At 42.9% G+C, this 21,759-nt stretch overlaps 1 protein-coding gene across 1 annotated transcript; it reads right to left on the minus strand.

Annotated features, from left to right (window-relative positions):
- Window positions 1-403: 403 nt before the first annotated feature.
- On the minus strand, window positions 404-18,844 carry LOC104400545 (solute carrier family 22 member 5-like; the record flags this gene model as incomplete). The annotated part of the gene is made up of 10 exons (XM_010019601.1): window positions 404-645; window positions 1,266-1,401; window positions 1,770-1,952; window positions 3,136-3,350; window positions 6,420-6,520; window positions 10,731-10,857; window positions 11,791-11,962; window positions 12,766-12,920; window positions 15,140-15,271; window positions 18,646-18,844. Coding segments are annotated over 10 exons (1,508 nt in total), but the record flags the coding sequence as incomplete, so codon positions are not given.
- Between the last annotated feature and the right edge of the window lie 2,915 nt (window positions 18,845-21,759).

Raw genomic sequence — 21,759 nt, forward strand, 5'->3', positions numbered from 1 at the left:
AGTGAGAACACACCACGTTCCAATTCATTCTCAAAATCTTTCTTTGCATCTTCCTGAATTTGGTAACAAATCCAACATGTGCAAAGTCATTTGAGTGAGATCAGGGCCATGTTCTCATCCCCTCCACTGTAATAAATAAGTTTCCTGTCCAGAGACAGAAGTCAAGGAATCAAACCCAATCAGCAGCTTTTTCTGGCAATTTTGACTTCTTTACGTGCATTAGCTGTGGGGAAGGTTCACTGAGGAATCCAGGTACCTGCCAGCCCTTGAACTCATTTTCAAGTATCCATCAGCTGAACTACACACTTAAAGTTACAAAGGATTGCTCAGATACTGTTCCATGGTATTGCTCTATTAAACCAGCTATGGCTGACAAATCTCACTGAAGGCTATACACTACTGCTCATATAAAAAGAGAATGTATGGAACACAGTGTTTAAATTAATAAATAAGGTTAAAATTACAGGAAGTGTTGCCACTAGCCCTTTCTAGAATGCAGTTTAGAAGAAAGAGTCCATTTAACTTTCAGTGCACCAGGAAAGTACACAGTAGTTCCATCAAAATGCTGTGCTTTTAAAGATCTCTGGATTTTCTTCTTCCTCTTTGGAATCCCTTTTGTTTCTAGATGCAGGTCTGTATTCTAATCTGGGGAAAAAAGAAAAGGAAATAAAGAAAAAAAGAAAGAAAAATCACTTAAAAAAATAGATGGGGAACAGAAAAAAGAATCTTTGATACCGTGAGCCCTATTTGACATTACAGCTGCCTGATTTCAATATCCTGTTGGCTTCAGTTGGACAAGTCCCTTTCTTACACAAGGTGTATACTCATGGCCACCTTCAGAGCACTGGCAAAAGGCCAAAGGCTCTCAGTGCATTTTTAGGCCAGTTGAACTGAACTGGAAGAGTTCAGCCCTTCACCAGTACTTATATGACTTTTAGAACCTAGGAAGATAGATTATAACCCACAAAGTGTCCCATACTTCTTATAAAGCAAACTTTACTGTACATTTAATACACTTAAATGCATTCATGTACTTTTCATTCAGCCTTCAGAGTAAAATGATAAATTTGAGGCTTAGATGTACAAAACATACACACTTGGGAAGTGGAATCAGGACTCCAGCCAAGCTCTTTTGTCTTCAACCCTGCACTAACTGCACTACCAAAACCAGCCCTTCCCTCTGGCAATACTTGGGGAAGTCCATTCATCTTCTCCACATAGATAACAGATGTGTTAAGATCAGAGGGTGGCACCGTAACACTTACCCTTTCACCAACAGCATCTGATCAATTGTGTCTGGAAGATGCATACCATAGCTTTCTGGCAGAAATAAAGTCAGAATTCCTGATAGCACAGTCAGGCTCCCCATCAAGATGTAAGGCAGGAATCGGTCATAGGCACCTAGCAGAATACATTGAAAACAAGCAAGCTAGTTAGTATCAGTTCTAAGTCTCTGATAATGCTTGTACCTGGGTACAGGGCTTTATCCATGCAAGATTTATGCCTTCAGTAGAAAACAAACCAGCCAGCCCCCTTCATAGTCCGGTGTTCAAAGCACTGTTGTTATAAATGTGGGTTACGGAACTCAAGAGACTGGGAAATAACAGCTGTAAGAGCTATCCCTGTTCATGCAATCACATTGTGAGTCTTCAAAGCATCTCTTCAACAGCAGAATAGCCCAATGACCTGCGAGGCAGGACACTGATGTAGGTAGAAAGCATTTTCCATTCACCAGCATCTCCCCCCCCCACACAGAGTCATTAACTTACCGAGGTAAACGAAGTAAGGCGAGAGAATGCTGCCCAGTCTAGAGGCCATGGAACTCGCTCCAACTCCCATGTTTCTCACTACGGTTGGGTAGAGCTCAGCCGTGTAAACATAAACTATTGAAAAGGCAGATGTGATCCCAAATTTCCCCAGCATCACCAGCAGAATAGACAGTGGACGAATATCTGAAATCAAAACGCAGTAAGGACTTCAATAAAGCTCTGACACTTCACGGCCTCTCTCAATTCCGCTGTGTTTGTGTGACTCCTGTCTAATTACTCCTAGTATATGGCATCGTTTTTCCCTGTACATCTCTACAAAAGCACGGGCAACATTTTAATATTTTAATTTTTAATTATTAGGACTCAACATTTTAATTTCCTCTTGAGCAGGGGGCTTCCTGCCAAGCAAAGAATAAGGAGAACAGAGCAAGAAGTGGAGAGGTCCTCTCGAATTTCAGATCCGTGCTATTGCTCTCTAGCCCTTTTTAATAAAGTGAACCAAGTTAAACATTTGAAAGAAGTTATTTTTGGTTTCCTGTTCTGGTTTCTCATTAACATTCTTAGCTGCAAGTCAATAATTTAATTATAGGAAGCTGGGTTGACTTCAACTGGGACAGAGTTGAAAATGCAAACAGATCATATTGGTGTCCAATCAATTCACAACTCATCTATTACCTGTATAACATAAGCAAGGCAGCTCTTGTGCACTCTCGTTTATGCTTTGATTTGTAAACAAGTGCTAAGCAGCAACAACCCCCATCATATTCCACATCGTTATCAGCAATGAGTCCATAACCCTATTAATCTAACTGTCCTGAAGATACATATGGTTTGATATCCAATAGATGTTATTTTGTCCTCCTTTCCAGTTGCCAAACATTACCTTAATTATTGACACCAATTCAGTACAAGCATCTTTGCCAAGCAAAAATGCTTCCACAATGACTCCCTTGAATATAACTCTTGAAACAAGCAATAAAGAGACAGTCATTGACAGCTGGCTTGGGAGGTAAGTTCCGCAGCCTCTTGGTAACCTCCTATCAAACTCTGGTTTGTCTAGTCCTGGTTTTACACTTGGACCATACCAAGGCACCTTGCGAGAGATGTGCATGAAAGATGAATCTGGACTACAATGCTAATCCCAAGAGACCACAAAGCCAATGACCCACCTTTCAAAATGTATCTGAATTGACATGTTGTGTGAGCTCCTTGTGCAGCAGCACGGAGAACCAAGGAAGAGGGACAAAGACAGGAAATGAACATCTGTATTTAGTCCCCTCAGGACACTTTTCCTCCACATCTGCCCAGTGCAGGGTACTGCACTTCACCCATCATACATATCTGAGATCAACTAATGATTCCATACGTGAAGGCACGAGCTGAATGAAGAGAAGAACACAGCCTCCCAAGAATAACGCAGCAGCCATTGAGTACCGTCGCGGGAGATTTCGAAGCAGCAGCCAGGAAATAATGTAGGCTGGAACTTCAATCACTGCTGAGAGGAAGCAGTTCACATAGACATCTCCATGCAGGTTAGGTGTGTCAAGAGACAGTCCAAAATAACCAACAGAGATTATCATCCTGAAAGAAGCAGAGTAACAGGATCAGACAAATTCCTCTTCTTCGTGAGGCTGCTGTGAACCTCTTACATCTGTTAAGCACAGAAACCACTCTGTAAGGCAAATTCAGCATCTGCCAGATTCACTCACCTCTGAAGCAGCTAAAGCACTGACTTCAGAAACAGCAAGACAGCAACTTAACGGTGCTGATACATTTTATCTTTCAAGTTGTTCTTGAATTCAAAGTATAAAATATATGTTAAAAGATTAAAAATATCCTATTCAGCATTACCACAATGAGGTCACTCCAGAGCTGTTGCTACCCTCGCTGAGGCACAGGCCTACAAGGCCATGGTTTTGGGTGCTGGATGGTCCTGCAGCTAGAGAGGTCATACTTCCTTTCTGATATCATTGCATGACTGTGCAACTTTCCATCCCACTCTTGTTCAGACCTTGCAAGGAAGCTCCAGGCATTTGTCACTTTTAGACATCTCACTTGTCTCTGCTTACTGTGCTGATGGAGAGGGGCTGACTACTTCTCACGTATTCCTCCATATATCAAGCCACCCCTGCGAGATAAGTGATGACCATTCCCAACACAGGGATACACCAGTTCCTACTACTAGTAGTTACAGCCTTAAACTGAAAGTTTGGACTACTGAATTTTACTGCTGCTGAGTAGCTTTTCATTATGTTTACCAGGGAGCTCTGGGTGAAGAACACTGTTTCTGGATCGTTACCCTCCATGCTTTGTGTATAAATTCAGAGAGAATGAATACAGCATCATGGCAGACCCAAACAATCTGGGATTCTCTGTGCCATGCCCCAGGCTGGCTGGGCAGCATCCAAGTCATGTCTGCATGGCTCAGTGCCTGGACTGATTAGTGCAGGACAGAGCCTGGTGGCCAGGAACGCCGCCACCTTAATTGTGCTGCTGCCAGATGAGGGCTGGCTCCCACACGATCAAGGGAAACACACAACTGGCCTCAGAGACAAATCCTGTCATGTCTTGGGAGATGCTGGGAAGAAAAGGTCATGCTTCACCAGCAACACACAGTAACCAAGGAAATAATGGGCACTGGATCAGGACTTGTCCAGGTGCAGTGGTGGGTACAAAGCACTCAGCACTTTATCTTCTTCAGCATCTGTGTTAGAACAGAACTGGAGCAAAATCACTGCACAGCACAATGTGAGCCAGTGACAATAATCAGCTCTTCCTCTGCCTCACTGCACATGGAAGAGCCTTCATGGTCCAATTGCTTAAAATAAGTTGCAGTGTACCTGGGAAAGAATGAAGTCATAAAGCTGAGGGTGACCCCCCGCTGCTAAGTGTGCCCTGCCAGCTAAAGCTATTCTTCTCAGAAGTAGTTACTCAGTGTTTTCCACAACACTCTGCTCCTACAAGTTATTTCTATACACAATAAGCTGTGCTTGCTGGAACTCACTTGCAGTAGCAGTTTGCCTCAGCTTATCACATTGGCAGATCTTGACACAGTTATACATTTTCTAGGAAAACTTTAGAGGTATTTACACATCCCAGAGTGAGAAGAAGCCAAACTTCCTCCTCCCTGATGCAAACCCAGCAAAGGGATTAGTCTGTTGCTTACTCAAACTTAACAAAACATTTGGCAATATGTAAAGATGATACACTGCTACCCTACAACCACCCTCTTTTACAGAGCTTCTTTTATGAGAGCTTTTGATTCATAATGCAGAATATACCATTGGTATACTCTGAACTGGAAAACATTGCTGTGAGTCAGCGCATGGTGCTTTATATTTAGGGAAATCAATTAAAAGGAGGTCAGGCAACTGACATGCAAGGTAAAAACAGTGGAAAAAAATGCCCAAATCAACTGAATACTTTCTGTAAGAGGATTGTCAGTTGTACAGGTTTGACTCCTCCTCCTCTCATAAAACTTCATTTATCATGTGGTAAAAAGCCCCCCAGCATATGGAATGGATCACATACTGCCACATGCTCTCTCAGATGCTTTGTCCTACCACAAATGCTGTTCGTTTGTGTTTTGCATCTGATTTCTACAACCACACATGAAAAACAGCTGTGCCTAGGAACTCACTACTGACCTTCTCCATATGGATTAGAAGTCAGGCACTCTTGATTCCCTAGCTTACTTCCAATTAAAGGTGAGAATCAGCAATTGGACTTGGAGGTAAAACAACAGTATATGGAAACTGTATTGATATTCTTGGTGATGGGCATTGGAATCTGGTTTAAATATTAGCCAAGTCATCCTTTGACCCAAAAAGCCACATCAGCTTGTACGTGCTGGCAGCTCAGTGAACTGACCTCCGAAGGTTTGCCCCACTAAACATTGTTCAAAAAGGCAGCAAATAAACTTAGTTAGCCCCAAAGCACTTGAGGGACCTTCTTGGTTAGGACACTGTAGGTACATGCACTAATTAAACCTCACTTTTATAGCCTCTGGTAGGCTGTAAGTTATTCTCTCTGTTTTCTCTCTTCTGAGCTCAGAAGAGAGATGAGATTTCTGGTAAAGGAGAATGACAACTGTTTAATCCAAGTACGGCTTCAGGTAGTGCAAAACCCTGCTGAAGATGGCAGGGAGACAGAGCAGCTGGCAGAAAAGTCCAGGGAAATCTCAGATTAAAAGTTCAAAGGCAGCTTTATCCCTTTAAGAGACAACACAAAAATGATGGGAAGATTCTTCCCCTAAGTCAGACATGGATGCGTTCAGAACCCTGTAGTTCTCCGACTGGAGGACAGGGCATGACTTACTCCTCTTTGAAGACTTTGTTACAGTCAGAAGAGCATTCCCCAAGGCCCAATATCAGGCAGGATTCCCACACATCATCACCAGCTGATCCGATTCTGCCTTAGTTCAGGATATGCCTGACTGCTTCAGAAAGGAGTAACAATCCAGATGTGCTTCTAGACTGTTACTGAGATTAAGAACCTACATAACCAGATTATTGTTGCTTCAGCCAGCAGGTCACTGGCTTTTGAGCTGGTTTTGTACGAATCTCCTCAGAGCACCTCTGTTTTCAAAGAGCAGGTTTTAATTGTTTTGCTGCTTTTCTGCTTACATACTCCTGACCCACACTTGCTTACCAAATAATCACTGACATAATCGTGATAGTGAGGATATTTCGGGTTCTCACTAGATCCAAAATGGTGTATGTCTGCTGCTTCTGGGAATTCAGGTCTTGCAGCTGGAAATAACAAAACAAACAAAACCAAACATGGGAACATGAACTTCCTGCAAGCAGAACTGCTGTGAAAATAACTCCTCTCCCCATAGCATACTCTGCAGGGCTGAAACAAGTGCCTTCCTTTTAACCAAACTCATATAAGCCATAAGAGCCAATTACCTGTGAAAGTACTTGCTCCTCCCTGATGTAAAGGTACTTAAAATTTAGGCTGAAATGAGTAATAATTTCCTCTGCATGAGGCTTCACAAAGCAACTGCTTATTGTCACTTTTATACTTGAATTATAAAGCAACAGCATTAATTCATGATCTATCTGTCACTGCTGGCAGGGTCTTACACCCAGTTTTGAGCACTGCACGTTGAGGATCATGCAAATCACTGTACCTTGACAAGAGGGATAAAGAGACATCTGAAAAACATGATCTGTAAAAGTAGAGGGTTTATTTAGGGCCAGAAGACCAAGAATTGTCTTCAAAGACCAGCAAAAGAAGTGACAAACTGTCTGCAGTGGACGTGGAGGACCAGGCAAGAAATAAAAAGATCAAACTGCAGCAGGACAGATTCAGTAATGACTCCTCATGCTGGACCAACAGTAATGCATTTAAACCGAGACAAACTGGCTAATGAGTTGAAGAGTCCCCATCATTATCCAGCCTGGTTTTGAGATGATCTTCTAACAATATAAGCAAAGAAAGGCAACAAACATCTCCTTTCCCCATGAAACTTTCCAGCTTCTCAATATAAAACCACTTCCATGTAAACAATGCAAAGACACTTGGCCATGAAGCATGTGAACAAGTTTGGTGCTCAGTAAGATTGTAAAAATGGAAAGAATTTAAGGTTTTTTCAGTATCCTCAGATTTAGACTCCTAAGAAGAAGTAACAGGGACATGCTTTTCAGAATATATAAAAGGTCATTTAAGAAGACAAGTTCCACTGATTTAAACTATCAACTCTGATACAGCAGAAGAGTCATCACAGTTTTCTAGCCATGTCATATTTTGCTATCACAAAAGATGGTATGTTTTCAGGATTTATCACAGCTACTCACTCATCAGTTTAATGGTATCTTTAACAGTCTTACAGCAAGAACATGAACAAGAAAAGAAACAAGCATCCACCTGAGCATCCTTAGCACTTTATCCACCTCAGAATTAAAATGAAGAAAGGTAATACTGAAGTACTGTGGTACTTTTTGAATTGTAAGCTGCCAAGCCAACACCTCACAATATCGAAGACTTCTTTTTCTGCACCTAGAAGACTCACTCTTGCCTGACAGACTCCTATTTCGTGCAAGCACAATAAACTGTACACAGGGATTACTTCCTCTCTTAATTTGTAAAGTCAGCATGACCTGAGGATGTCAAATTACATTGCAATATGCTTAAAGACCAAACTGCCTTTTGGTGGTACTGAGTACTCCTTCACGGTATGTGCAAATAGCTACCAACAGAAGTAAACTATGATTGTAGCTACAGTAGAGTGCAATTACTCATAACTTTAAATGTTTCTCAACTCTTTCCAGCGGGTCTAACATACCATCCTCTATTCTATTAGTTCAGCTTACCATACTTTTTTCCCATATAAATATCAGGCTGGTTGAGTAAAAGTAGATGCACGTGTTGCAGGACACCACACACCAATAAAGAGACAAAAGCAACCATTAGTTTAACTTAATTCCTCATCAATCTCCCTTCCATATTCAGTTAGTGATGTTTCTTTTGCCAGGCTAGTTGCTGGACACTGATTTGGGGCCCTTATCTCTTGTCCCTCAACTTAAAACGTACATTATCTTCTCAATGTCTTGTAAACTGTCTCTGAGCTAATGGGAACATGAAGCTTATGTAATGCCTGCAGTCAGGTGAAAACTCTGTGTGTGGTATTTTCTTCTGACCTGAAGGGTATACCAGCAGTCTGATGCTTGTGAACACCCAGTCACAGTGTATTTGCCTTCATAAATCTTTGTTGTCTAAGAAAGGCAAACAGTTCTTTATGTTTGATAGCTTTCCCTCTGCCTGAAGCCAAACCTCCCACCAGTCAGCTTCAGTCAGCTTTGCAGCTCCCAGCCTTTCTCATAAATCACATGATCTTTCCTAAGTAGTCTCCAGTTTTACCACTATTTGTTGCCAAGAAACCAGCAAACAGGAAACAAAAAAAGGACGAAAAAAACCCCCCAAACAAACCAACCATAAAACAAAACCAGGAACAGCAAAATTCAGACACAGTTGATGAGAAAAAAAAAAAGGACCCTGGCTTTTAGGAGCTGGATAAGCAGACAACACAATCCCTGACAGGACAGGCTAGAACACAAAGCTAAGAGAAGAGCAGGGAGGGCAAAAAGATGGTTTGAAATAAAACCTATCACCCAAACATTTCTACCTCCCTCATATGGGATAATTCAACCAACCAGCCTCTATCTGTGCTCTGCAGCTTGTCTGTGACCAGTCACCTGCTGGATCCTAACTGGGTTTGAAATCTCTGGAGCCTGAATGCTGCAGATGCTGCTCCCCAGCTGCCCAGGGCTGAGGAATACTCCAACCATGAGCTGGCGTCGCTCCTCCATCCACATCTCATGTTCCAAAGGCAGGAGGGCTGAGAGCCAGCCAGATTCCTGAGAACCTCTCTGCAGTGCAAATATGCTTCCTGAAAACTCCAGAGGCTGCGAGCCTTCTGCTTCACAGCTCTGCAGAAAGCAGGCACAAGAACAGGGCAAACAGACCACTGATGGAGAGAAGCTCTGCACTGATTTTTTTGTCCAGGGCATTATTTTTACCTTAGAAAGTAAAAAGATGGGCAGGAGTTTTGCATTTAAACAGCGCCTGTTCATCGAGCTAGTTTTCCTTTGAGTGTCGGAATGTTAATCCATGTTTCCCAAAGTTAACATGCAATGATTTATCTGTAAATAAGCACCATGAACTCCAGCCCATCCTGCTGCAGAAGTCAGCATTTCCTCTTGTCCAGAGTTTCCTTGCCCCTGCCTTCTGCTGCTTTGTAATCCAACCCCATTCTTAGATGGCAAACAAATCAATGTTTCTTTTTAAGAACAGGAGATAGAGGATTCCAAGTACAGTGACCTTAAGCAGATGTTGGAGCCAGAGCTATTTCTGTTCTCCTGCCACAGCTCTGGCAATGGGTGAGTTTTCATGGCTACAGCATGAGAAGAGAAATAAAAAAGGAAAGAAACCCATGTTCTGATGACCATCCAGGCAAAAAGCTCTCCTCAGAAGGTCTGGGGTTCTTCTGGCATTCTCTCTCCGTCCCAGCAAAGCCAGGATGTCTGTCCTGCTATCTACAAATAAGTCTGGACAAACAGTTTGTTGGTCCTTGGTTAACTTCAACCCAAGCAAAGCTGTTTCAATGTTAACAGCAAACACTCTGCAGCTCAGTGGATAACCATCTGCCTCAGCCTGGGACAGAGGCCTTGAAAAGCAAGTGAGCATACAGGGGATTGTCACACAAATGACAAGACAATACCAATTGTCAACCAGAACACAACTGAGCAACTGTCTAGACAGGTTCTACAGATGTGCCTAGAAAGGTGCCATTCTCCTGGATTATGCAAACAGTTTGTCTATCTGACCTTTGGAGGTCATGTTTGAATGAGCGTGGAACTGCTTTTACACCTTAAGGTCACCAAACAGCTCAGACAAAGGGGAGCTACCTAGAGGAAACAAGAACATGTTGGAAGAAATAGATGGGGAAGAAAAGATAAAAAAGATACTGCTACCTACTCCATCCTAACAGGGCTTAAGTTCTGCTTTCCTTAACATGGAGTAAAAATTGGAACTGAATATGAACTAGAATAACATTAGTTCCAGTGCCACTCACCAGGATTAGTCCTGTGTTCAGATTTACAGAACTATATTACAATGTGCAAGTATAAAATCCATTCAGCCCTAGTATTCAGATCATAAAGCAATAGGTACATCAAATTCATTACCTCCCCTCAAAACTAGAGTTTTAAAGGAAAAAGGTGGCTGTAAACTGGATCAAAAAGAATGCATCTTGGCATTCCCATGGGAGTGAGATACCAAGGGCTTTGCAAATCTTAATGAAGTGGGGAAAGGGTATTCTGCTTTTCAGGAAAAGGATGATCTTTTACCCATCTGATATGTGTAATAACACCACAGGCATAACTCAATTCATATGTTTGGAAATCAATCACTTTACAAGGTCACCAATAGGTCCAGTGGATGCTAAATCAATCTTACGTCACTCAGGTGCAGTATCACATCTGGGGCTGTAATGCCATTAGTTTTTGCAGCCTTTCGGATGATGTCTTCTGCCTCCTGAAACCTTCCCTGGGATATCAGCCACCGTGGAGATTCCGGAATGACCCTGTAGGAAAGGTTGAGAGTAACAAGCACTGCTGCAGGCACCGATACACATTGTTTCAGGCATGAAGATCTCAAAACCTGCCACATCTTGCAGGAAGTAGAGCAATGACAACAGAAATGAGGTTTACAAGACCAGACTAGCATGCTGAACAAGAACAGACCAAAATGGATCTGTGGGTTTTAGAAGTACTAAAGAAATTAGCAATGACTCAGAGAAAAAAGAGCAACCAAAACCTTCAGACTGTGGGAAACTGTTAGAGGAATTCAGAAATGTGACTACACAAGCTGCATTCTGTACGTTAAGAGGTGTATCCTTGAAGAATAACACACACAAAATTAGTAACTGTAAATGCTGTCACCTGAAGGCAAGTCAGAAAGCAGAATTCACCAGTCATTCAATTCTGTGAGAAACTGGCGGTAATCACAAATGCTAGTAAGTGAGGAAACACCACCACCATGTGGACTATTCGAACTTTATAGGCCACCTAAAAGTATTTGACTATGGAGGAAAACACGGAAGCTTCACAGATGTGGGAGTACTGATTTGCAGCGTGCCATATCTACATCACCTGAGCATTGCCCAGCTTCCCAAAACAACTGGTTTCTCCTTCTGCCCTTAGTTCAGGCCTACTTTTAAAAGCTCATGGATTTCAGCTCGTGCAGAAGGATGAGTGTTACTGACTTTTTCTTTATATTCTTTTTATGTGCATCACTTCATTTTACAGAAGCCTACAGAAACTGAACAAGTAGGCTACTCAGGCACGGGTCACATCACCCACAAAGCTTCAGACTTGCAGCTGGGAAGAGTAAAGGACACAGTGCCCATTCTTTGTCTGCCCATTCCTGAATTTCATTGGTAAAGATTGGTTGGAGCCTGGACCTTACAAATCTGCAGACTGGACCTGTTAAAGACTGAAGTCAAACTTATACTCACCACCAGAGCGGGATGCAGAGCAGCCCAGGTAAAGTGAGCGCCAGCAGCAGCATCCGCCAGTCCCTGATGAAGTAAGCAAACAGTGGCAGCAACATGTAGCCAAATGCATAAAATATGCAAACGCCCAGCGTGCAGAACAGCACCCGGATCGACTGGCCAAGGATTTCTGTGCCTGTTCAAAACAGCAGAGGGAAGGTCAGTATTTAACCTAACAGCAACCATATAACGAACCCAAACCACCTCTAATAACTGGCTTTGAAATACACTATATGGGATAGTTATAGTGTTTAGAGCAGTCTGCTGTCCAGTTTTAGGGCACCACAGATCTGCTTCATGCAGTGATCCTGCATCAACCCACGTAATTATACATAAAGCAGGAAGAGAACTGGGCCATACAGTATTTCTGTGGCTCGAAGTAGCTAATACTTTTCTGGTTTTGTGTTCTTAGAATCTCACATTTTACTTGAGGAATTAAATCCACCCAACATAATGCAAAACATACTGCATAAACGAGTTAAGTTCAGGTTGATCTCTACAGAGAAAACAGCTTCTTTAAAGATAATTCAGAGATGCCTGGATTAGTTTCCTGACCTGTATCTCCTTCTATGACTATTTTGCTATTGGCCAAAAACGCTCACAGTTGTTTGGTGTTCACATATTTTAAATCAATCAGGCATTTAGGCCCCAAAATGGACAACAGAAATCCCTGAAAAATCACGTCTTACATATCTTGTCTCTCCAACTAGAGGATGGACTTTGTTTCAAATAAAAGTTTTGCCTTTTTATGGTGGCAAGCCACAGAATTAATTCAGTTTGCACCTCTATTGACTGGAAACTACCAAGGAGAGGATGTGTGGTGACAACACACTTAACAGCACTGCCTGGCAAACAAATCAACCCTAAGCCAGTAATGAAAAGGAGCAGGAAGAATGCAAGATGAGAGAACAAATACTGTGCCCAGCAGGACTTTCATACCAAGAACAAACGCTGCCACATAGTTGGAGATCTGTCCCATGCCGACCAGCATGAACAACACTGAAAACATCTCCCAGCTGGTAGAGAAGACCTGTATGAAGCTGAAGCCAGTCTGCATCGCCAGGGTCGCAAACAGCACATTCTTCCTGCCAAACCTTCCGTGGACAGATCAAAAAGGAAGAAAAGATATTATTATACAACAGCATAAATGAAATCTTCAGCAACAGAAAAATAAGATTACTCATATGAATTCTCAGGGAGACACAAAACATCTGCAGAAAGCAGAGGTTCGGGAAACATGACAGAGGCACAACTATTCTAAATATATTAAAATATCCACTGGCCAAGAGACAGTAATATTCCAAGGGCTGCTAGTTAAGTTGCCTTTAAGTATATGCCGGGACACTTTTTTTCTTACTGATAGGATGAACAGGGAATAAAATCACAAATTATTTAAAATGAAAGAGTTTGAGAGTCTCTTTTTCTAAGGAGCACACAGTTCATGACACAGAGCAGCATGTTGCAACACATAAAAAAAAGAAGGAAAGCTTCCGAAGGAGAGGTAAACCTCAGGTGTGTAAGATGCTGTTACCAGTAGAGTGATCCCATGCTGCAATCTTCATTCTTCTTGGTAAAAAACGAACCAATTTAAGAGACTTCAGCAGTTCTATTGATGAAGTATTAAAGAAAAAAAGAAGAAAAAAGAAATTGGCTAAATGAAACCCATCAAGCTGTTGCAGGAGTCAGTGCTGATGTCCTGTGAGAGTAACTGGATGAGCTGCACTGATGGTCTCCTTGACTGTGCCTGCTGAGGAGCTGTGCCACCACGTGAAGGACCTGCAGGAGGAGACTCCTGGGACCGTGAAGGTGGGAAGCTCATGGCTTTTGGCACCAGGAGATCTGCTCCTGCTTCACATGTTGGACAGTTACCATCTAAGACACTTGCCATCCTTGTAGCAGACAAAGGGCTAAGAGTTCTTTTGAACAAAGCACTGGAGCCCTGCAGCAGCACCAGGATGAAGTGGTGGGAGACACCTCATGGTGAAGAGTGGAAATGTGAGAGCAGCCAGAAGGCACAGAACTCTGCCTGGGGATGGATGATGAGTCAGCTGAGTGCTTATGGGTTGGGACTAACAGGCAGATCAACACTGGAATCACTGTGGGTGTCCACTGTAGTCCACGGGATCAGAACAGAGGAGGCCACCTTCAGATACCCACAGGAAGCCTTATGTTCAAAGGCCATCATGGGGTGGGTTGAAGGACAAGACCCAGGAGGTTTCTGGCATGTATCCATGACAACTTCCATAATGCAGATGACTGAGGAGCTGACAAAAGAAGACACTGAAACAAGGGAGAACTCTTTGGGGATGTAAGGGTTGGAGGCTGCCACAGCTGCTGGCTGTGCGATGACGAAGTGCAGGATCATGAGGGGAGAAACAAGGCAGAAGGGAGAATCACTCGGAGAGTAAACACCAGCCTCATCAGGGATCTGCCTGGAAAAATCCATGGCCTATGGCTCTGGAGAGAAGTCCAGGGGAGCTGCTTGGTTTTCAAGGATCACTGCCTCCAAGCTCAAGGTTGGTCCAACCTGATGAGCAGGCAACCACGCAATGGCCCTGAATGATGCTACAGGATTCGTGGTTCAGAGATTGTGTTTCAAAGAAATATAAACTCTGCAAGTGAATCAGCAGATCAGAGGACCACATGCTGTTCTCCGACAGCCAGGAAGGCAGCACACAATGTACTGCACAGCAAATCCCAGGGAGAGAGTCAGGAAAACAGAGCTCTAAAAACCCAAACTGTCAACATCATGAAAACTAATGGCTTCTTCCAATTCATTGATGTTTGTACTGATAGACAAGAAAGCCTTGCTTCTCTGGGGTACAGCTGAGCAGCATTCATGCTTTGCGCTTCCACACGTGCAGATCATCGGATATAGATGCTGCATTTGATGATGAGAAAGAGAAGCTATGGGTGTTTACAAAGAGAGTTTTAAACCCGACCTCAAAAAAGGGAAAACAAGCCTCAGGAATCCCTCTGATCATGGTCCAAAGTAATTAGAAGAGAATATCACTAACCTGATTTTTCCAGATGAAACTTATCTCCTACACCTGTTCCTGGCACAAAACCAGTTTGCTGCAGACATAGTTTTGCTGAAAAAATGCACAGATAAAGATAAACCCCACCAATAATCTTTGTACCATCCTGTTTTAGTTCAGGACGTGTTCTCTGTACACTCTGTGTACATTCAGATTAGACGGTCACGGAACAAAGACATGTCAGTAGCTGCAGACAGACATGGGACACTTCACATACCGAGCTGCTCACAAAACAGCATCAAACAGAGCCAGCAGCTCTGGTGTATATACTTTACTTGTCTGAGAGCTGTCCCGATATGAAAGATCCAAGCAGGACGCCCACAAAGAACAGGGAGGTGCTGAGGGGTCCCTTCCAGTCGTTGTCACACACGAGATTCCACTGCAGGGAGAGAGAACATGAAAGTCTTCTGATAAACAGGATTTCCCCTCCCTCCTAAAAGCCTTGACCAAGTCTGGATGAAAACGTGCCCTTTGGACAGAAAACCTCCACGAGAGGAATGAGTAACTGACCTGCTGCAGAGATGCAGCTCCAGGACAGCAATGGGAAGGGATGCCGGGCTGCAGAGGCCACCCACCCCAAGCCATCAGCTGAGGTCCCAACACTACCTTCATGTGTGACCCCCTTCTTACACAGAGGATGGCCGGGGCATTTTCCTGACATGTATATGAGTGATGGTAACTAATAATTTCATAACACGCTTGGTCCAGCTCCCTTCCAAAGGCTCTGCAGCCCCCTTAAACCACTGCAGTTCTGCTGGGTTTGGAAGGAGTGAGAACAGACCCCAGACTTGGTTTCCCTGCATATAATGAAGTTTGCCATTAAAAATCCACATTTCCCATTTAAGAGAAATTGAACTACAGAAACAGGCATACAGGAAAAAATGCCTCTTCCTCCCTTATTACATTTTAATATGGTTTTGAGAGAGACTGGAGACTGTTCACTTCTCACTGGGAACTAACTAATATCCATCATAATCTTTGGAACACAAATTGAAATACACACCAAACCAACCAAGATTTCCAAAATGAAAACAAAAAAAAGGAAGAAAATACCAACGTGCTTATTAAATGAAGACTGCAATAGTTTCCAGGCTCCTACCCACCTCAGCCCAGAGTTTTTGGAACAGCACTTGTGTTATTTTTCTATCTCTACCAACAGTTATTATTGAAAGAGTCTTAATTTCAGTTGGTTACCTGGAGGAAAGCAGTGTGTAAATAACAGAAGAAAGCACAAAACGCAGCAGGGACACCTCGCCCACACCCTGCTGCTCTGCTGTGACTGGAGGAGTTCCCAGAGCTCCTGCAGCCCCACGGGAGAAGAATTTGGAGGCAACCCATGCTTCTGATGTGAGTCCAAATCCTGAGCTGAGTTACGCAAACTGCTTCCCCAGGGTCCCTTCTGATGTTTAGGGATGTAAACTTTTAGGTTTTAGTCTGTATTAAAAAGGTTGAAATGAAAAGACTCACCTTTACCCCCCTGATTAACCCCTCTGCCCCTGATTACAAATAATTAATATAGCGTGTTTTGCTCTTAATTTTTTCAATTTGTACTGGAAAGTTGTTTGATCTGCCCCATAAGAAACACAACTCCCGTGTGTCCCAGCTCCACATCCACCTTGTCCATGGTCTCACATGTGGAAATGCCACTGTTTCCCTTTGTCTGCCAGCCCCATCTCCTTAGCATGAACCCTTTGCCTCCAGGAATCTCACAGCCCTCAGTCTGGTAACAGTTCACACTACAACTACATCCCAGTGTATGTTTTAAGGTTGGAGGATCACCGAAAACCACACATTGAATAAACGAAACCAGCAATAGCCTTCCAATCCCAGATTCCCATGGTAAAACTCAACTGAGACACCACTTACCTCCATGGAAGAGCATCTAGTTTGGAATTAGAACCGGAAGTTCTTATGGAGGTGAACGATGCTCATTCATACAAGCTGCACTCTCATTGCATTTGTGTAACTTCAACTGCCAGCCCTTACACTGCCTTATGAATTCATCTCATCATTATTTTTTTAAGGTCATGGGAGCAAACAAAATGCAGCTTTCCCCAATTTATAACTGTATTCAAGTCATTTCATAACATCTTCTTTGATACATCCACTTGTGGTTTCATGTCTGAAAAATTGCATATTTCAGACTTCATAACCCTCAAAATTATTCTCACACTTACTCCCCAAACTGTTCCAGCCTCCCACCACCTGAGGCACAGGCACCAGCCCTCCTTGCACTGCTCCAATAAACCCATCAATTTTACATCATTACAGAAGCTCCCTTCAGAATTGTGGCTAATAAATTCATACCACTCACACAAGAGATTTAACTTGCTATAGTTATCAGTATCACCTGGATTAAAACCTGCAATTAACATTTATAATTAACTCTGTATTTATTCCACAAAATCTGTACTTTGGTACAGATTAAGGAATGTTTGAGCAATTCTGTGATGACCACAGAGGCTAATCCAGCCAGGAAGCTTCAGTAAAATGGATCTGGCATATTGGAACTACACAGTCAATGATCATTACCAAATTCATACAGGCCAAAAGTTCCAGTGGTTATCACAGACCTACATATGATGACACTTACCAGGAAAACAAATACAATGAATACAAATCCTGCATTACTAAAGACTTGCCTATTCACAAAGAATCATCTCTGCACCAGCTACTAGAGCCTTTCATCTTGAATCACAGAACTAAAATCTAACTAGCCAAGCATCTAGCTCAGTGATTTATAGTCATTACTAAATAAGTCATTATTTTCCAGCTGACCACGTTGTACTTGTGAGTTGGCGTCTCCATCTATCTTACGCCCTATACTTTGGCATGAGGCTTTGCCACACTTGGCTTTCCAGACACTGATGTGCTTGTGTCCATTAACAAACACTTTCTTCAGACCACTGAGGCAGAGACCTACTTGGAAGAGTTCATGGTAGTAAAATGTTTTGCCCTGTTCTGCCAAAAGCTCCTTGCATTGGCAGGTGGAAACATAGCGATTCTTAAAATGTGGCAAAGATTAGCAGCTTGTTTTTCTCTCCACTCTATTACAGCAACGTTAGGAGCCGTTATGCTGAAGATCACTTGAACCAGGCACCAAAGTGAACTTCAATACCGAATTTCCAAGAGAAAACTGCCTTGGTTGTGCAATACCAGTTATTTACAGACTCCACAGGTGCACAACCATCAGACCAAAGGGATTCTGAGGTCTCTTACCTCTTGCCCCAGTAAATAAATGTTGAAGTCTTCAACTTTTTAACGACTCCCCAACAAGGTCTATGCTACTGCTTGTCAGTGAAGGTGGTATCAGCCTTCCAGAACTGTTCTGCAACCATACCCTTCCCTCAGCTGTACATTGCCCAAGAAGTCACTGAAGCATCACTGATAGAAGACCAGCATCACAAACAGTGAGTGTCCCAGTAGTTATTGATTGAATCCTGCTGCTGGCAGTGCTGTTTGAACACGGTATACCGTGACCCAGTGCTCTAAAATCATGTGCTATTTTCATTTCTTAGTATCCTTTGAGTTAGCCTGCCAGCTCTAACGGCCTTTGCCCCAGTGAATGAGATAACAGTGACCCCAGCAAGGTACTGGAGGCTCCAAACAGGAGAAAGCCACTTCAGCTTTATTTCAAAGACCAGCTACTGCTGTTGCAAAGCATTAAGCTGCTGAACACTGGTACCCAATGCTCTAGGCATGGCACAGAGCATCCTCACTCCATTTTATTACAACTTTAGAAGAGGACATCCTCTGCTGCAGTTTAATCTTACCTTCTTACTCGGACAGCTTGCGCTGTAGCTTCTTCCTGAGGGACTGACCCAGCCTGGGGTGATGCCTGCCAATATCCTCACACCTACCAGCAATAATCATATGCCTTGGAGTCAAGACGTGTGGTGGGATATCCACCTCTGTAATGGATTCCTGCCTGATACCAGCCACTGGTGAGGGTGGGTGGGAAGAGGCGACTGGTAGAAGACCTGAACAAGAAGTATTATGGCAGGTTCAGCTACAATTACACTAAGCAGCATCTGTAGAACTGTATCAGTCTTGCTAGACTAGCATTTCCTGCACTCTATCCTACACCTTTCCCACATTAAACTGAACACTAATATAACTTCTATCAAAAAAGAAAAGACTTCCCTACAGTTTTCACACAAACAACAATCAAAATGCAGACTCCAAGATGAAATATTTGAGTTCTTTAAACCGCACACTGTGAACAACATTCACAGCCCAAAATAACACCATCGCTCTAAAAACCACAAGGCAAGTTCAGGCAGACAGGATGCCACAAGCCCAGCTGAACATACTGTTGCACCACAAGTGAAAAATACTGTTCCTCTATGTTCTCCAGACAGTTCAAAACCTGAAGGGGTAAAGAGTAATTTCCTATGTGTAGGCTCTGGAGCCACTGCACTTGCAGAGCACCCCTTGCTTTGAAAGGAGAGCTGGCACCTCATGAATTACTAACACTAAATCCCGCAGTGGCTCTCATCCAGACACTGATGCAGCTCCCCCATCCTACTTCCATTTCACTGCAATTATATCACCTGGTAAGAGATGGCGAAACAGGAAATAACAGAATTCTAGCTGCTAGTAATGAGATGCCACCCTATGTAAGCCTGAAATCTGCCCCATGTTTTTAATGCATCATAACATGGAAATTGCAAGTCTAATTATAGGGGAGTTCTTCAAAACATCGTCAGCCCTTGCAACAGCATCACAGCAAACAAATATATACCAAATACACACCACTACCAAATATGTTTGGAAAGTTACAAGTACTTGCAAGGCCACCACCAATATAATTTCAGACCTCACTTGCCAAAAGGGTGTTTCTCAGATGAGAGAGCACGGTTCCCCTGCAGGAGCACTCCCACTTCCCTAACAGCATTACTAGAACCCTGAACAAAGATGAACTGCGACAAATACAACAACTTCAAGAGCCTCACTTGGTTACACCCCTGTTATAGAAGAAAAAGCTTTATGGGAACAGGAATTATTACAGCAACAATATTTGGTGTCCTCCCACTCCTTTATTTATTTTTAAGCTGTCTTCCTCTTGCAGGGAATAACACACAATTGAAAACTGAAGTGGGATGGACCCATGTGCTAATATTTTCTTTACAAAATCAACACGTTAGCAAGAGTTTCTGAAGCCAAAACGATCTCCTGTACTCTCTCCTGCCACTTGCTTCTCCCTGCAAGTAGAGGCAGGTTCATCCCACAGCCTCACAACTCTGTACTCAGGAGCTTTGATTCCCTATCTGGTCTTGTTTATACCTATATAAACATACTCTGCTCACTTGAGAGCTGCGAGTGTTATTAAACACCCTTTCCTCTGAGAACACGTGTATATTTCAAATACTTAGAAGCTCTAAATGTGACATTAAAGCTCATTATCCCAATACAAACAGAAGTCTGTATGTACAAAATATATATTCTGCTCAATTTCTCCTCCTTGTTGTTTTAAATTGTTACAGAGAGAAAACCTGCATAGAACAGGAATGAAAGTGACAAGCATTTTATCATCCCAGTACAGAAAACTAACTAACCTTCACATATCACATTTTTGAGGTAGCTGGAGAAAGAGGACAATGTCTAGCATGATCTGGGATTATTTTGGTAAAGCAGAACAATACACCCTTCTGCCTTCCAAAGGGTGAACATGGAAACCTCTAGTTCAACAACTGTACCATGGTGCCCATTTGTGTCATTCCAGATGGCACCACTGCTGTCTCCACTTTCCTTCCTGAAGGTCTGGCATAACCTGCCGATCTCCAGCAGGTCTGACAGCACAGCAGGGAATGTGACCCTCTGGTATGCAGGGAATGGAAACCTGTGGGCCCTTGGATCTGCCCAGAACCTTCTCTCCCTGCATGTCCACACAGGACAGAGCACCAGCCCTGCGCCAAGCCTCAGGACTCTTGGCAATTCCCACCACGCGCATCCTTCCTTTGCCAAAGCCAGTCCCTGAAGCTTGTGAGAGCACAACAGGCATAAACCACAGAGCTCTGGAGCACGCCTGCTGCCCTGAACTGATTTCAAACTGATGAACACCAAGACACATCTTTACAAGCAGAGGATGAACACATGTATACAAAATGTGCCTGTTTATGTTTCAGTATGTAAGAATTACTCCCATATGGACTAAAGTGCTTTGACTGCTGTATCATCTAACGTCTTCTCATTAGATCATATTTCTAGTCCACTCATGCTCTTAACCCCACCGCTCAATTCTATTCCCAGCTATTCAGTATAGCCCCGTAACAGATCAGACTGGCAGAAGTTAGCCTTTTCCCTTAATTACCCCAGGTTTTATTCCTTTTATTTCCACATAGGAACTTTTATTACTTCTACATTCTTTTTTTTATGGGACTTACGGAGGAATAAGAGTGACACAGATGGCTTCTTGAGCCAAAGCAAAGCTTTTCTTATCCCCCGAGCTACAGCATTTCAAGAAGTAAAAGACAGAAAGGGATTTTGTTACATGGGAACTGGTTAAATACTGCAGACAGGCTAATAACAACCTTCTGTTGTTAGTCTGTGTGAGAAAAGGAAGTGTCTCTTCAAGCGAGGGGGAACTGAATGTTTTAAATCTCCCTGAAAAGCAGAACTATAAACGAGGACTTTATCTGAGTCATGAGAGATTCAGCAAAAAGCTTTCTTTAAAACAATTCTCCCTTCCCCCTCCAGCGTTGGCTGTGGAAATCTGGGACAAAGGTCCTCATGATTATTCAACGAGTTTGAGATATGCAACGAAACACAAGATTGGTCAATCATAAAAGCAGCAGCACCAAGCCAAGAAATGCAACGAGTTTAACATCAAAAACCTGCAAGTATGCGAAAGGCCACAGCTCTTGCAAAACTCCCCCAGAAGCATTAATAAAGG

The sequence above is a fragment of the Nestor notabilis genome, unplaced genomic scaffold, assembly GCF_000696875.1.
Source record: "Nestor notabilis isolate BGI_N333 unplaced genomic scaffold, ASM69687v1 scaffold10850, whole genome shotgun sequence".
Taxonomy (NCBI): domain Eukaryota; kingdom Metazoa; phylum Chordata; class Aves; order Psittaciformes; family Psittacidae; genus Nestor; species Nestor notabilis.